The sequence below is a fragment of the Phyllobates terribilis genome, unplaced genomic scaffold, assembly GCF_046119375.1.
Source record: "Phyllobates terribilis strain yellow unplaced genomic scaffold, ASM4611937v1 Scaffold_2__4_contigs__length_985480577, whole genome shotgun sequence".
In the NCBI taxonomy this organism is placed as follows: Eukaryota; Metazoa; Chordata; class Amphibia; order Anura; family Dendrobatidae; genus Phyllobates; species Phyllobates terribilis.
Window position 1 is genome coordinate 579563863 of NW_027362762.1, and position 18039 is coordinate 579581901.

General features: G+C 42.7%; 1 protein-coding gene across 6 annotated transcripts in view; it reads left to right on the forward strand.

Moving 5' to 3' along the window:
• The window catches only part of TADA2A (transcriptional adaptor 2A), a 193124-nt gene that overhangs the window by 153439 nt on the left and 21646 nt on the right, over positions 1-18039 (forward strand). For 5 of the 6 annotated variants that reach the window (XR_012288948.1, XM_073666411.1, XM_073666415.1 and 2 more), the window contains 2 exons: positions 4459-4591; positions 4798-4830. Coding sequence is in view for 5 of the 6 variants with exons in the window: in XM_073666411.1 (XP_073522512.1) it covers positions 4459-4591; positions 4798-4830 (166 nt within the window). In the remaining variant the exon portion in view is untranslated. The remainder of the gene's footprint in view (positions 1-4458; positions 4592-4797; positions 4831-18039) is intronic. The other variant, XM_073666414.1, reaches the window with a different exon arrangement.

Below are 18039 nucleotides of genomic sequence, written 5' to 3' on the forward strand. Positions count from 1 at the left end.
TAGAATAAAGTTTTGAGTTGAGAACTGTTTGATTTCAGTTTGTAATAACCTGCTAATGCTTATAATTTCAAAAATGACCATTTTTTTGTTCTTTATTAAAATGAAAAGGTTGAAAACTCTGCTGTGCATAATAATTTGGAACATGCATTTTGAGTGCAGTTTGAGTGTTTTATTTTTTTTTTAAATATACTGTTATCATAGGCAGTTTGTACAAAAACTTTTCAATTGTACTCTAATAGTTATTTGACTGGAAAATTACAATGACTGCAATTCATATAGGTAATTTGGGAAAACCTGAGAAAATATTATTTGCATAATAATTTGGAACACAGTGTAGAATAATGCACTCCCCACAAAAAAAAAAATATATATACAAGTGCATCTCAAAAAATTAGAACATCATCAAAAAGTTAATTTATTTCAGTTCTTCAATGCAAAAAGTGAAACTCATATATAGAGTCATTACAGACAGAGTGATGTATTTCAAGTGTTTATTTTTGTTAATGTTGATGATTATGGCTTACAGCCAATGAGAACACAAAAGTCATTATCTCAGTAAATTAGAATCCACGACTCCGACTCCCTCATACATGGCTCATGTTTTAGTGATAAACTTACTGTAGCACAGATTCTTCTCAGATAAAAGTCTAGACCCTTAGATCAGGAATAGGACAGACATTTATAGGACATTTCATAACTTTCCCAAATTCTTATGAAAAAATACTTCCCACAAACTGCATTGAACTACTGTACCTAATTTATTACATATTTTAGGAATCAGTCGGTCCATTTTATACCGATTCTGACTCCACGTCTCCGACTCCACATCCCTTATTGACACACTCCACAAGGTCTCAGAGTTCCCATTTTCATTTGGAAATCAAGGTCCCAGAGTCTGGAGGAAGAGTGGAGAGGCACACAATCCAAGCTGCTTGAGGCCTAGTGTGAAGTTTCCACAATCAGTGATGGTTTGGGGAGCCATGTCATCTGCTGGTGTAGGTCCACTGTGTTTTTATCAAGACCAAAGTCAGCGCAGTCGTCTACAAGAAAATTTTAGAGCACTTCATGCTTCCCTCTGCCGACAAGCTTTTTGGAGATGGAAGTTTCATTTTCCAGCAGGACTTGGCACCTGTCCACACTGCCAAAAGTACCAATACCGGGTTTAAAAACAACAGTATCACTGTGCTTGATTGACCAGAAAACTCGCCTGACCTTAACCCCATAGAGAATGTATGGGGTATTGTCAAGAGGAAGATGAGACATCAGACCCAACAATGCAGACGAGCTGAAGGCTGCTATCAAAGCAACCTGGGCTTCCATAACACCCCAGCAGTGCCACAGGCTGATTGCCTCCATGCCACACCGCATTGATGCAGTAATTGATGCAAAAGGAGCCCCGACCAAGTATTGAGTGCATTTACTGAACATACATTTCAGTAGGCCAACATTTCAGATTTTAAAAACATTTTTCAAGCTGTTGTTATAAAGTATTCTAATTTAGAGATAATGACTTTTGTGTTTTCATTGGCTGTAAGCCATAATCATCAACATTAACAGAAATAAACACTTGAAATAGATCACTCTGTTTGTAATGACTCTATATAATATGAGTTTCACTTTTTGTATTGAAGAACTGAAATTTACTTTTCGATGATATTCTAATTTAGTGCACCCGTATACAATATATACACAATACTCGCCTCTTCTTCTCATTCCCCCGCTGCTCCAAGCGCCCGCACATCTCCGCACAGTGGGCGCCATGTAGTGACGTCATCGCGCCCGCTGTCCATGTCTGCTTCAGTGGCCTCAGACGCAGAGGGGGATTGATGGGATCATCTAGCCTATACAGTTGAACTTGCAATGACTGGCTGGGACCTGGAGCTTGGCCCCTCACCCAGCCTGGCTCAGCCACTGCATGGCAGTGCAGAGAGCTCATGTCTCCCTGCTCTGCCGCATAGTTTAAGTGCATCGGCGCATACCTATACAGTTTACAGTAATGTAGTTCTGGGTGGGTCCTTCGGAGCTCGGGGCCCATGGCAACCGCCCACTCTGCCCTCCCTACTGAGTGTCACACATTACACCACTGCTGCCATAGAAGTGGACGGAGTGGGGTCACATCTTGCATACATTAGATACTGCATATCTAATCCCATCCTATGTGATACACTCTGCTGAGATCAATATCTAATACCATCATGTGATACACTACACTGAGCTCTGTATTTAATCCCAGCGTGTTACTCTAAGCGTATCTAATTACGCGCGTGATACACGCCACATATCTGACCCCAGTATCATAAATACAACGAGCAGCACTAACTAATAGGATCGGTGCTGCTGTCCGGCCTCGGTGACACTGTATTTGTCAGAATCACTGGCAGTCACCAACAAAATGGCTCCACACTGTGATCCTAAACTTCATCCTCTCTTATCCTGTTGCAAACACCCAGAAGGAGAGGAGGGGATGTCACACACATGTGCGCAGATCCAGCTCACATTTACTGCAGTCGTAATGTGAGCTAGTTGTACTCTAGGATTTCATTGCAAATTTCAGCAGCTGCTCCCCCTAATGCTTTAAAGTGGAAATACCTAATCTTTTTAAGTTATTTTTCATATTTTACTTCATTAAAAACAAATGATAATCTTAAAAAAAAAATGAATAAAACATTAATATTTTACATTTTTTTCATTTGTTGAAAAATTATTTTTTTTATCATACCTTCCCTCTAATTCCAAGCTTTAAACTAAAATTGCACAATAACTTCATTCATTAAATTACGAGTAGTACTGCATGCAATTTTTAATTGGCTATGCAACTTTAACCCCTTAACAACCCTGGGTTTTTCCGTTTTTGCGTTTTCATTTTTTGCTCCTCTTCTTCCCAGAGCCAGAACTTTATTTTTTGGTCAATATGGCCATGTGAGGGCTTATTTTTTGCGGAACGAGTTGTACTTTTGAATGACATCACTGGTTTTACCATATCGTGTGCTGGAAAACGGGAAAAAAATTCTAAGTGCGGTGAAATTGCAAAAAAAATGCAATTCCACAGTTGTTGTTTTTTTTTTTTTTTTTTTTTTACCACGTTCACTGAATACTAAAACTGACCTGCCATTCTTATTCTCCAGGTCATTCCAAGTTCGTAGACACCAAACATGTACAGGTTCTTTTTTATTTAAGTGGTGAAAAAAAATCCAAAGTTTGCTATAAAAAAAATAAAAAAAAATAAAAAAAAAAAATAAATAGGTGCCATTTTCCGAGACCCGTAGCGTCTCCATTTCTTGGATCTTGGGACGAGTGGGGGCTTATTTTTGCGCATTGAGATGATGTTTTTATTGATACCATTTTGGGGTAGATCTGATGTTTTGATTGCCTGTTATTGCATTTTATTGCAATGTTGCGGTGACCAAGCAAACGTAATTCTGGCGTTTGGAATTTTTTTCTTGCTACGCCGTTTACCGATCGGATTAATTCTTTTTTTATATTGATAGATGAGGCGACTCTGAACGCGGCGATACCAAATATGTGTATGTGTTTTTTTTTTATTTTTTATTTTGATGGGGCGAAAGGGGGGTGATTTCAACTTTTTTTTAAATATTTTTAAAAACATTTTTTTACACTTTCTGCTTTCTTCAGTGGTCTCCAGAGGAGACTAGAAGCAGCAGTTGTCTGATTGCTTCTACTGCATACAGGCAATGGGCAGATTGCCTGTATGAAGTAGAAATTCTCACTTGCTATGAGCGCTGACCACTAGGTGGCGCTCATAGCAATTGAGACATGACAGCCACAGGCATCTGCTGCAGACCTCGGGTTGTCATGCCCACACATCGGTGACCCTCGATCATGTGACGGGGGTCACACTTCCGGTGCTGTTAAATGCAGCTGTCAGAGATTGACAGTGGCATTTAACATGTTAACAGCCACGGGTGGATCGCGATTCCACCCGGGGCTGTTGCGGGCACATGTCAGCTGTAAGAATCAGCTGAGAAGTGCCCGGTTCGGGGTGGGCGCCGGAGCCCTGCTGAACCGGCCTTTCCGACCTGGTGCGTATGATTACTGACTAGGTCGGAAAGGGGTTAAAAAAATCCCTGCAAAATGTATTTCCTTGCTGCAAGTTTACATTTTTAAAATGGGAGCCGATTTTCAATAATCTTTGCATAAATCAGTAGTACAGATGAATTTATGAAATTGTTCTATTTCTTATCAGGGAAATGAGCTTTTTTACCCTCTTATTAGCCACTTCTTCACCGTCCTCCAATCTACAGGCTCTGTCTCTGAGTTGAGCTGTTTTTCCAGAGGGGGAAATTGGTGAAAATGCATGATGCGTATAATGGCTAGAAATAGTGTTATTCCTCATATACACAAAGGACACCATGTTCTGAAAAGTTACCTGAAAGTAGAGTTATCTTTTATGTGTTTGCTTCATCCATTCAATAATTTACCTTTACTGTTTTGCGAAAGGTTCAAAGATATATGATCGCTTAAAGAAGTCTCGAGAAGAAGAGCGTTTGAAACGAAATATGCTATCGGAAGTTCTTCAGTATATACATGATGGCAATGCTTGCCAACAGTGGCTCAAAAGACAAGCAGCTATGTAAGTTTGTTTTTAAAGGCCAGTGTTTAGTGGGAAGTAATGTGAAGTGGGATCAAAAAATGGGAGAGAAGCCTTCACATCTTTAAATCGCAAATGGGACAATCTATTTTCCTGGCCCTCTGATATTATGGTGTTGTACTGAACATAATTGTATATTAATTTATTATGTTCTCTGCATGTTCTAATGGGGCTGATACTGATGACAGGTTTCCTGCAACTCTGGTCGCAGTGATAAACAGGTAAACACACTTTTTTGTTTAACCCCTTAAGGACTCAGCCACTTTGTAGGTTAATGACTGAGGCTCATTTTTAAAATCTGACCAGTGTCACTTTGTGATAATGGCTCTGGAACGCTTCAACGGATCCCATTGATTCCGATAATGTTTTTTTGTGGCATATTGTACTTCATTTTAGTGGTAAATTTTGGTCAATATGACTTGTTTATTTATGAAAACATAAAAAATGTGAAAATTTCACAATTTTTAGACTTGGAATTTTCATGCCCAGATAGTTATAACAAAAAATAGTTAATACATAACATTTACTACAGTAATGCACCAAGTCATATATATGTGAAAATCACCTCCAAAAATATATTAGAAATACAACTACCAGAAAACCATAGGTCCCTGTACAAGAAGGCACGAAAAAAATTGTGTTAAAATATTAAAGCTTTTTTGGTATAGTAAATCTAGAAAGTTCTTATTAAAAGACCAGCATAAAAGGTATCAATTCATAGTAAGCAGACAGGAAATGTCCGAAATATTGTAAATACAACGACCTATAGCACATTCATTGAGGTTACATAGTTCTGTAAAGTGCACAGTGCTAAGTTTGAGCATAAAAAACAAGAATACAGCATTAAAATATAAACTGCATCTAAAATTTATCAGTATTCCTAATGAAAGTCATGTGCTCTATATCAAACCTGCATGATTATTTAGTCGTATGTTCCATAAATCAATTGCATAGTTGCCTATAAAACATTGTAAGGAGCGTAAGAAAAGTGAATCAAATTATTGATAGTGTAACTTGCTATTCTGCGGACCTGTGTCAATCTGGGCTTCCACCCCGATGCCGCCATTTCGCCTTTGATTAGGAATACTGATAAATTACATTCGCACTTGTACTTTATATTTTAAAGCTGTATTCTTGTTTTTTTCTAGCTATGGTGGACTTTGTTTATATCCTACCAAGGGGTTAGGAAAGGGTTTAAAGTCACAATGAGCTAAACTCTTTGGTAACCGAGAGGTACATAACCACACATCTCCTCACATCTAATGTATGTAACTCTGCTTCTTTCTGGTTATTCTGCTTAGGACAGGAGGAGGGTAGGACTACTTCTTGAAGTCTGTTGAAATGAGTAGCTACTTTAGGGAGATAGGTGGAATCAGGTTTAAAAATTAGTCTCTCATCCAGGATTTGAGTAAATGGCAAAGCTGTAGACAGGGCCTGAATGTCACTAATCTTCCTAGCCAAGGTTAAAGCTATTAGCAGCACTTTTTTGAGGGAGAGGGATTTAAGGGTTGCTGATTCTATTGGCTCAAAAGGCGAGCTAGTCAAGACCTTTAGAACCAAATTTAGGTCCCAGGGAACCAAGTTGCTTTTGACGATGGGTCTAGATTAGTGTTGAGCAAGTATGTTCTGTTAACCCTTTCGCTGAGTACGCTCGGGCCGAGTATTTACAGCTGCTCGGTGATATGGTTGAATCACTCCCGTGTGCATGATTTGCGACTGTTTGACAGTTTTATTACATGGGAGGAATGTCTATTTCTTACACATTCCTCACAGGAGGGAGGGATTTAAGCATATCACCGAGCAGCTATAAATACTCGGAGCTCGGCCCGAGCGTACTCGGACAGAGCATACGCGCTCAACACTAGTCTAGATCTAAATGCTGCCTTAATGAACTGAGAAACCAAATAGTTGCCCGCCAGATCACAGCTATATAGGGCGCCTAAGGCAGAAACCTGAACTTTTAGGGTGCAGGTGGATAACCCTAGTTCAAGAACTTTTTGTAAAAACTCCAAAACCTTTCCTGTTGGCACCCCCTCATCAACTCTAGATCCAGAAAAAGGCAAAAACTTCTTCCAAGTTCTGGCATAAATTCGAGTTGTAACAGGTTTTCTGCATCGCATTAGGGTAGATGCTAGATCTAGAGAAAACCCTTTCTGACTTAACAGTGACCTTTCAAGTTCCATACTGTCAAGTGGAGGCCAGATGCTTGAGGATGGACTATTGGACCCTGGAAGAGGCGATCCGGAACCTCGGGCAGGACCCAAGGATCGGACATGGACATGCTCCTCAGGCTTGAGAACCAGGGTCTCCTGGGCCAAAAGGGTGCGACCAGCAAAACCCTCACCTTCTCCACCCTGATCTTTCTTATGACCATTAAAAGAAGGGCCAATGAGGAAAAGGCATAGGCCAGGCTGAAATCCCAAGGTATCAGGAGAGCATCCACTGCCAGGGGATTTTCTCTGGGATTTAGGGAACTGAAGAGCCTTGTCTTCAGTTTTAGTCTTGTGGCAAACAGGTCTACCACCGGAGGCCCCCATCTTCGGACTATTTGGGAGAAAACGTCTTGTTTTAGTTCCCATTCTCCCTGCCTCAGAGGATAGCGGCTTAAGTAGTCTGCTCTTGTATTTTCTTTTCCCCTTATATGGTGGGCCTTTAAGGAAAGGAGATGACTTTCCGTGATCTGAAAGAGATGATCCGTCACTCTCATCAGCGATCTTGACTGTGTACCCCGCTGGTGGTTCACTTATGCTACCGCAACTCTATTATCCGAAAGCATCTTTACATTCTGACCTTGGAGGAAAACTAAGAAATTATTAACCGCCTTGTCTACCGCCAGCTGTTCTTTTGCATTTGGAGGAGAGACCCCTTTTCGTTATTTGACCAGGTCCCCTGGGCTACCATATCCCCCAGATGGGCTCCCCACCCACAGGGACTTGCATCGGTGGTAATTGTTCTAGTGGTTTCAAGTACCCAGGGAACCCCTCGAGATAGGTTCACGTTGTCCTTCCACCACTGTAAGGACTTTACTGACCGGGGTGACAAGGACATCTTTCTTCCAGGTGTCCCTTAAGCAAAACGTCATTATATAGCACATCCCACTGTAGAACCCTGGAGTGGTATTGTGCCCACAGAACCCCTGGGAAATATGTCATTGTACCCAACAGGGACATTGCTGCTCTAAGGGACATGACCGGATTTATTACGGAGTTCTTCAGCTGATTCCTTATCTTTTGTTTTTTTGGATTCCGGGAGGTAACATTCTTGAGAATCTGAATCAAGCATAATTCCTAAAAACTGCTGAAGTTTTGAGGGTACTAACCTAGATTTTTCAAAATTTAGCTCCCAGCCCAGACTCTCTAAGATGGTGATCACCTCTTTTAGGTGTTTATTACATTGGAAGGCAGAATTTCCAACCACCAAGAAATCATCCAGATAAGGTATAATCAAAATATCACGTGCCATGACTTAAGCTATAATTTTAGTAAATACAAGGGGGGGCTATGGCAAGACCAAACGGCAGGGACCAGAATGGAAATGCTTGATTTCCCCATCCATAACCAAGGCCAACCTAAGGTATTTCTGGTATTCCTCATGGATAGGTACATGGTAATAGGCATCTTTAAAATCTAATACTACCATGTGACAGCCTGAAAGCAGCAATTTTATTGTTGAATTAACAGACTCCATCTTAAATGTGGGAATTATCAAGAACTTAAGAGTTTTTAAGTTAATGATACATCTGAAGGAGCCGTCCAGGTTAGAGACCAGGAAGAGAGGTGAGTAGAACCCCAACCTCCTTTCGGATGCCGGGACTTCCACCAGGACTGCCTTGTGAACTTAGTCCAGCACCTCCTTTTGTAGGGCCAGCTGCTCTGACACTGAGGAACAGACCGGAATCAAGATGAATCACCCACAAGGAATTGCCTGGAACTTGAACCTCAGACCCGAACCTATCAGATCAAGGATCCAAATACTGGCCAAAATTTTTGTCCAGGCAGGCAAGAAGCCCAACAGCCTCCCCCCTACCTGGGCTGCGAGTCATTGACTGGCTTCCGGGGCCCCCGGGAGGAAGAAGAACCAAACAGAAGCTTTCTACTTTTTGGCTTGCCATCTTCCCATTTATCCTGATCTCTCTGCGGTCTTTTACGGACAAATCTTCTTTTACAAAATGAACGTGTATAAGCAGGCATGGATAGGCTATGGAACCCTTTTTTCTTGTCGCTTGCCTTATCCAAGATTTCATCCAGAACTGGTCCAAAGAGATGTTCCTCCTCACATGGTATAGAGCACAGTCTTGTTCTGGCCTGGATATCTCCCGGCCAACACTTAAGCTACAAGGCTCTACGGGTTGCGTTGGCCTTGGGTGCCGATCTTGTTGCCAACCTGAGTCCACAGAGGCGTCCGCTAGGAAAGCTGCTGCCCCCTGCATGAGTGGGACGTTGGACAATATCTCCTCTCTGGATGTCTTATTTTTTAGATGGTACTCAAGCTGTTCCAACCATATCATCAAGGACCTGGCCTTACAAGTTGCAGCAACTGCCGGCTTTAAAGGCCCAGCAGTTGTTTCCAAGGTCCCTTTGAGAAAAGTATCAACTTTTCTGTCCAAAGGGTCCTTAAGAGCCCCCATATCATCAAAGGGGAGAGATGACTTCCTGGTTGCCTTTGTTATAGCTACATCCAGCTTTGGGATTTTCTCCCAGGAGGAAGAGGCTGAGTCCTCAAAGGAGTATTTCCTCTTAAAGGAAGGGGGAAGAGAGCCCTTTATCTCCGGTCTTTCCCATTCCCTATGTAAACAATGAGAGGAGATGAGTAGCCGGGCTGATCCTCCGCCCTGGTCCAGAGACACACAAGGGTTAATGATAAACCAAACCTTCTTTGTCCTTGGCCTACTCGTTTCGTGGCTACACTGCCACTTCCTCAGAGCCCTGAGGAAGTGGCAGTGTAGCCACGAAACGCGTAGGCCAAGGAATAAAGAAGGTTTGGTTTATCATTAACCCTTGTGTGTCTCTGGACCAGCGCTGAGGATCAGCCCGGCTTCTCATCTCCTCTCATTGTCTACTGATCAGCGGGGTCTCCTGCAGCGGCCATCTGATAGGTGCTTCACAGTTGGTTGTGACTCACACAACCTCAGAAGGTGAGTCAGACTGATTGTGGGACCTGGTATTTACTTTTATACAGATAAAGCCCTATGTGCTCTGTCTTTCCTATCTTTTGCCATTCCCTATGTATCAGATCCTGAAGTTTATCGTTAATCGGAAAACACCTTCTTTTCCTTTTGTACCAGTCCCCTGAAAAAAAACTTCCTGGACTGATTTTTCTGGTCTGGTATCTGTAATGCCCATAGTTGAGTGGACCGCTTTAACCAGACCGTCAATTTCATTTAGCTGTAAACAATGTTGACCTGCACCACTGTTCGAGGATGACGAGGAGGAAGAAGATGAATCATCAGAGTCCACCTCATAGGCATAGAGATCAGGGGCTGGGGAGACCTCACCTATCCTCCTTTCTCTTAATTTTTTTACGGTTTTTAACCCTGAGGCGAAACTAGGGGTCTCGTCTGCCAAAGTCTGGTTAATACAGGATTGTCACAGCCTTTTGGGATATGAGTTCGCCAATACGGCCTTGCATAATGCACATTCCTTGTGCTTGGATTTGGAGGTACACTTCTTCCCCTATTAAGAATAGACTAGAAGGCACACTCCATTATGAAGTGAACTTTCTCGAAGATCACTTACCCAGACTGCTCAAAGGGCTGGTACCGGTTTGGAGGAAGGACCTTTCTCAGCCGGGGGATCATCCCTGGAGGCTACAAATTCGTCCATCCTGCTGGAGCTACGATGGCTGGACCTGGTCGCAGATCCTCGCTTTCCTGAGGTCCGGGTGTTACCGGTAACTCGAGGGCGTCGTGTCTCCTGGGGCTTCCCAAGCAGTCGCTGAGATGGTGAAGGTGGCGGCTGCTGAATTTGCTGCTGCTGCTCATTTTCTGACTCCATTTTATGACTGAGACAGAAGTAGCTGGGAATCCTGGAGCAATTGTGCATGATGCTTATATAGCAGCACCTTTTTTTTTTTTTTAACACATTTCTCCTAATGTGAGGTGCGACTGCCCTCTGGGCGCGCCACCTGCTGGCCATAGGAGTTATTGCAGCATTGCCTCGGCGTCAGAACTCACGTGGCCGGAATTACCTGGTCCGGTCATGTGACCACCGTGGTGCACAGCGGCTACATAGAAAGACCGGAAGTGCGTGGCCCCGCTGTATCGTGTGGCGCTGAAGCCGCAACCTCCTACAGGGGCGCCGCTCCCACCCGGCGCCAGAGCGATGCTGGAGCGCCCCACCCCAGGCAGGAGCGCCACTCCCCCTTACCATCCGGCGCCAGTACGATGTTGGGGCTGCCAACCCCAGACAGGGGCGCAGCTCCCGCTACCATCCAGCGCCAGTGCGATGCTGGGGCTGCCAACCCCAGGCAGGGGCGCTGGTCCTCCACTGAAGTGCAGAGCGATGGTGGAGCTGCCAACCCCAGGCAGGGACGCCGCTCGGCAGCTTGCCTCTCCAGTCATATCCGGACATCTTCAACATGTAAGCCTGCTTGGTTCCCCCATCAAGGACAGGAAACCAAACTGAGGCGAGAGAGAGGTGCCACCCCTTTTAAGCCTGTAGGTTTTCTGTCCTTGGTGGGCGGATCCCCTCTCTCATGGTGCCCGTGCCATCATGGTCGACCGATAAAAATGTATCCGAAGCTTCCAAACACATGACATCATCATATGGGCAGTCCAGAATTATTTAAAGGTATAATAATCTTAGTGTATGTAAACTTTTGAATTTGCAGTAAGTAATAAAAAATGCCTTAAAACATTCTCTTTCTCTCTCATTATTCTGGCATTTGGCAAATATTAAAAATTATGGTAATCCTAATTGACCTAAAACGGGAAAGGTTTATTCTGATTTCATGTCAGATATTGAGAAAAACATGCATACAGTACAGACCAAAAGTTTGGACATGCCTTCTCATTTATAGATTTTTCTGTATTTTCCGGACTATGAAAATTGTACATTCACACTGAAGGCATCAAAACTATGAATTAACACATGTGGAATTATATACTTAACAAAAAAGTGTGAAACAACTGAAAATATGTCATTCTAGGTTCTTCAAAGTAGCCACCTTTTGCTTTGATGACTGCTTTGAACACTCTTGGCATTCTCTTGATGAGCTTCAAGAGGGAGTCACCGGAAATGGTCTTCCAACAATCTTGAAGGAGTTCCCAGAGATGCTTAGCACTTGTTGGCCCTTTTGCCTTCACTCTGCGGTCCAGCTCACCCCAAACCATCTCGATTGGGTTCAGGTCTGGTGACTGTGGAGGCCAGGTCATCTGGCATAGCACCCCATCACTCTCCTCCTTGGTCAAATATCCCTTACACAGCCTGGAGGTGTGTTTGGGGTCATTGTCTTGTTGAAAAATAAATGATGGTCCAACTAAACGCAAACCGGATGGAATAGCATGCTGCAAGATGCTGTGGTAGCCATGCTGGTTCAGTATGCCTTCAATTTTGAATAAATCCCCAACAGTGTCACCAGCAAAGCACCCCCACACCATCACACCTCCTCCTCCATGCTTCACGGTGGGAACCAGGCATGTAGAGTCCATCCGTTTACCTTTTCTGCGTCGCACAAAGACACGGTGGTTGGAACCAAAGATCTCAAATTTGGACTCATCAGACCAAAGCACAGATTTCCACTGGTCTAATGTCCATTCCTTGTGTTTTTTAGCCCAAATAAGTCTCTTCTGCTTGTTACCTGTCCTTAGCAGTGGTTTCCTAGCAGCTATTTTACCATGAAGGCCTGCTGCACAAAGTCTCCTCTTAACAGTTGTTGTAGACATGTGTCAGCTGCTAGAACTCTGTGTGGCATTGACCTGGTCTCTAATCTGAGCTGCTGTTAACTGTTTTTTCTGAGGCTGGTGACTCGGATAAACTTATCCTCAGAAGCAGAGGTAACTCTTGGTCTTCCTTTCCTGGGGCGGTCCTCATGTGAGCCAGTTTCTTTGTAGCGCTTGATGGTTTTTGCAACTGCACTTGGGGACACTTTCAAAGTTTGCCCAATTTTTCGGACTGCCTGACCTTCATTACTTAAAGTAATGATGGTCACTCGTTTTTCTTTACTTAACTGCTTTTTTCGTGCCATAATACAAGTTCTAACAGTCTATTCAGTAGGACTATCAGCTATGTATACACCTGACTTCTGCACAACACAACTCATGGTCCCAACCCCATTTATAAGGCAAGAAATCCCACTTATTAAACCTGACAGGGCACACCTGTGAAATGAAAACCATTTCCTGTGACTACCTCTTGAAGCTCATCAAGAGAATGCCAAGAGTGTGCAAAGCAGTCATCAAAGCAAAAGGTGGCTACTTTGAAGAACCTAGAATATAAGACATATTTTCAGTAGTTTCACACTTTTTTGTTAAGTATATAATTCCACATGTGTTAATTCATAGTTTTGATGCCTTCCGTGTGAATGTACACTTTTCATAGTCAAGAAAATACAGAAAAATCTATAAATGAGAAGGCGTGTCCAAACTTTTGGTCTGTACTGTGTGCATGTATGTATGTGTATATATATATATATATATATATATATATATATATATATATATATATATATATATATATATATATATATATAATATATTTTATATTTACTGCTCAAAAAAATAAAGGGAACACTTAAACAACAGAATATAACTCCAAGTAAATCAAACTTCTGTGAAATCAAACTGTCCACTTAGGAAGCAACACTGATTGACAATCCATTTCACATGCTGTTGTGCAAATGGAATAGACAATAGATGGAAATTATTGGCAATTATCAAGACACACGCAATAAAGGAGTGGTTCTGCAGGTGGGGACCACTGACCACATCTCTGTACCAATGCTCTCTGGCTGATGTTTTGGTCACTTTTGAATGATGGTTGTGCTTGCACACTCGTGCTAGCATGAGACGGACTCCACAACCCACAGAAGTTGCTCAGGTAGTGCTCATCCCGGATGGCACATCAATGTGAGCTGTGGCAAGAAGGTTTGCTGTGTTGTCAGCGTAGTGTCCAGAGCCTGGAGGCGCTACCAGGTGACCGACCAGTACACCAGGAGACGTGGAGGGGGCCGTAGGAGGGCAACAACCCAGCAGCAGAACCGCTACCTCCACCTTTGTGCAAGGAGGAACAGGAGGAGCACTGCCAGAGCCCTGCAAAATGACCTCTAGCAGGCAACAAATGTGCATGTGTCTGCACAAACGGTTAGAAACCAACTCCATGAGGGTGGTATGAGAGCCCAACGTCCATAGATGGGGGTTGTGCTCACAGCCCAACACCGTGCAGGACGCTTGGCATTTGCCACAGAACACCAGGATTGGCAAAGTTGCTACTGGCGCCCTGTGCTCTTCACAGATGAAAGCAGGTTCACACTGAGCACATGTAACAGACATGACAGAGTCTGGCGACGCCGTGGAGAGCGATCAGCTGCCTGCAACATCCTTCAGCATAACCGGTTTGGCAGTGGGTCAGTAATGGTGTGGGGTGACATTTCTTTGTAGGGCCACACAGCCCTCCGTGTGCTCGCCAGAGGTAGTCTCACTGCCATTAGGTACTGAGATGAGCTCCTCAGACCCCTTGTGAGACCATATGCTGGTGCAGTTGGCCCTGGGTTCCTCCTAATGCAGGACAATGCCAGACCTCATGTGGCTGGAGTGTGTCAGCAGTTCCTGCAAGATGAAGGCATTGAAGCTATGGACAGGCCCGCCTGTTCCCCAGACCTGAATCCGATTGAGCACATCTGGGACATCATGTCTCGCTCCATCCACCAACGTCACATTGCACCACAGACTGTCCAGGAGTTGGCGGATGCTTTAGTCCAGGTCTGGGAGGAGATCCCACAGGAGACCATCCGCAACCTCATCAGGAGCATGCCCAGGCGTTGTAGGGAGGTCATACAGGCACGTGGAGGCCACATACAATACTGAGCCTCATTTTGACTTGTTTTAAGGACGTTACATCAAAGTTGGATCAGCCTATAGTGTGTTTTTCCACTTTAATTTTGGGGGTGACTCCAAATCCAGGACTTCATTGGTTAATAAATTGGATTTCCATTGATGATTTTTGTGTGATTTTGTTGTCAGCACATTCAACTTTGTACAGAACGAAGTATTCACATACATACATACATACATACACATATATATATGCCTTGAGAAAGGCTCAAACACAGCCAAAACGTTGCCTTTGCCCCTTTGAGCTACTAAATCACTGGAATTTCCACAGGAGTGCTGTCTTCAATTTTTTTATGTCCATCTATTGGTTTGGTCTATACCTGGAGGATGTGCACCCGTTTCAAGCTAGTGTGATTTGATTCTCTCTCTCTCTCTCTCTCTCTCTCTCTCTCTCTCTCTCTCTCTCTCCATCTATCTATCTATCTATCTATCTATCTATCTATCTATACATATATATATATATATATATATATATATATATATATATATATATATATATATACACAGTACAGACCAAAAGTTTGGACTCACCTTCTCATTTAAAGATTTTTCTGTATTTTCCTGACTATGAAAATTATACATTCACACTGAAGGCATCAAAATTATGAATTAACACATGTGGAATTATATACTTAACAAAAAAGTGTGAAACAACTGAAAATATGTCTTATATTCTAGGTTCTTCAAAGTAGCCACCTTTTGCTTTGATGACTGCTTTGCACACTCTTGGCATTCTCTTGATGAGCTTCAAGAGGTAGTCACCGGAAATGGTTTTCACTTCACAGGTGTGCCCTGTCAGGTTTAATAAGTGGGATTTCTTTCCTTATAAATGGGGTTGGGACCTTCAGTTGTGTTGTGCAGAAGTCAGGTGTATACACAGCTGATAGTCCTACTAAATAGACTGTTAGAATTTGTATTATGGCAAGAAAAAAGCAGCTAAGTAAAGAAAAACGAGTGGCCATCATTACTTTAAGAAATGAAGGTCACTCAGTCCGAAAAATTGGGCAAACTTTGCAAGTGTTCCCAAGTGCAGTTGCAAAAACCATCAAGCGCTACAAAGAAACTGGCTCACATGAGGACCGCCCCAGGAAAGGAAGACCAAGAGTCACCTCTGCTTCTGAGGATAAGTTTATCCGAGTCACCAGCCTCAGAAATCGCGGGTTAACAGCAGCTCAGATTAGAGACCAGGTCAATGCCACACAGAGTTCTAGCAGCTGACACATGTCTACAACAACTGTTAAGAGGAGACTTTGTGCAGCAGGCCTTCATGGTAAAATTGCTGGTAGGAAACCACTGCTAAGGACAGGCAACAAGCAGAAGAGACTTGTTTGGGCTAAAGAACACAAGAAATGGACATTAGACCAGTGGAAATCTGTGCTTTGGTCTGATGAGTCCAAATTTGAGATCTTTGGTTCCAACCACTGTGTCTTTGTGCGACGCAGAAAAGGTGAACGGATGGACTCTACATGCCTGGTTCCCATTGTGAAGCATGGAGGAGGAGGTGTGATGTTGTGAGGGTGATTTGATGGTGACACTGTTGGGGATTTATTCAAAATTGAAAGCATATTGAACCAACATGGCTACCACAGCATCTTGCAGCGGCATGCTATTTTATCCGATTTGCATTTAGTTGGACCATCATTTATTTTTCAACAGGACAATGACCCCAAACACACCTCCAGGCTGTGTAAGGGCTATTTGACCAAGAAGGAGAGTGACGGGGTGCTACGCCAGATGACCTGGCCTCCACAGTCACCAGACCTGAACCCAATCGAGATGGTTTGGGGTGAGCTGGACCGCAGAGTGAAGGCAAAAGGGCCAACAAGTGCTAAGCATCTCTGGGAACTCCTTCAAGATTGTTGGAAGACCATTTCCGGTGACTAACTCTTGAAGCTCATCAAGAGAATGCCAAGAGTGTGCAAAGCAGTCATCAAAGCAAAAGGTGGCTACTTTGAAGAACCTATGATATAAGACATATTTTCAGTTGTTTCACACTTTTTTGTTAAGTATATAATTCCACATGTGTTAATTCATAGTTTTGATGCCTTCAGTGTGAATGTACAATTTTCATAGTTATGAAAATACAGAAAAATCTTGAAATGAGGTGTGTCCAAACTTTTGGTCTGTACTGTGTGTATATATATATATATATATGTGTGTGTGTATATAATGTGTGTGTGTGTGTATGTATATATATATATATATATATATATATATATATATATATATACACATGTACATATATACATACATACATATACACGTATAGAATATCATCAAAAAGTTAATTTATTTCAGTTCATCCACAGAAAAAGGGAAACTCATATATTATATAGTAACTAAAAACAGAGTGGTCTATTTCAAGTGTTTATTACTGTTATTGTTGATGATTGTGGCTTACAGCCAATTGAAACAAAATTAATTATCTCAGTAAATTAGAAAATTAACGAAAAACACCTACAAAGGCTTCGTAAGTGTTTTAAAAGGTCCCTTAGTCTGTTTCAGTAGGCTCCACAATCATGGGGAAGACTGCTGACTTGACAGATGTCCAGAAGGCAGTCATTGACACACTCCACAAGGAGGGTAAGCCACAAAATTTCATTTCTAAAGAAGCTGGCTGTTCAGAGTGCTGTATTCAAACATGTTAATGGAAAGTTTAGTGGAAGGAAAAGTGTGGTAGAATAAGGTGCACAGCCTTGAAAGGATTAAGAAAAGGCTATTCAAAAGTTTGGGGGAGATTCACAAGGAGTGGACTGCTGCTGGAGTCATTGCTTCAAGATCCACCACACACAGATGTATCCAGGACATGGGCTACAAGCTACTCATGACCAATAGACAATGCCAGAAACAACATACTCTAGGCCAAGGAGAAAAAGACATGGATTGTTGCTCAGTGGTCCAAGGTGTTCTTTTTTAGATGAAAATAAATTTTGCATTTCATTTGGAAATCAAGGTCCCAGAGTCTGGAGGAAGAGTGGAGAGGCACACAATGCAAGCTGCTTGAGGTCTAGTGTGAAGTTTCTACAATCAGTGATGGTTTGGGGAGCCATGTCATCTGCTGGTGTAGGTCCACTGTGTTTTATCAAGACCAAAGTCAGCGCAGTCGTCTACCAGAAAATTTTAGAGCACTTCATGCTTCCCTCTGACAACAAGCTTTTTGGAGATGGAAGTTTCGTTTTCCAGCAGGACTTGCCACCTGTCCACACTGCCAAAAGAACCAATACCGGGTTTAAAAACAACAGTATCACTGTTATTGATTGGTCAGCAAACTCACCTGACCTTAACCCCATAGAGAATCTATTATAGAGAATCTATGAGGTATTGTCAAGAGGAAGATGAGAGATACCAGATCCAATAATGCAGACGAGCTGAAGGCTGCTAT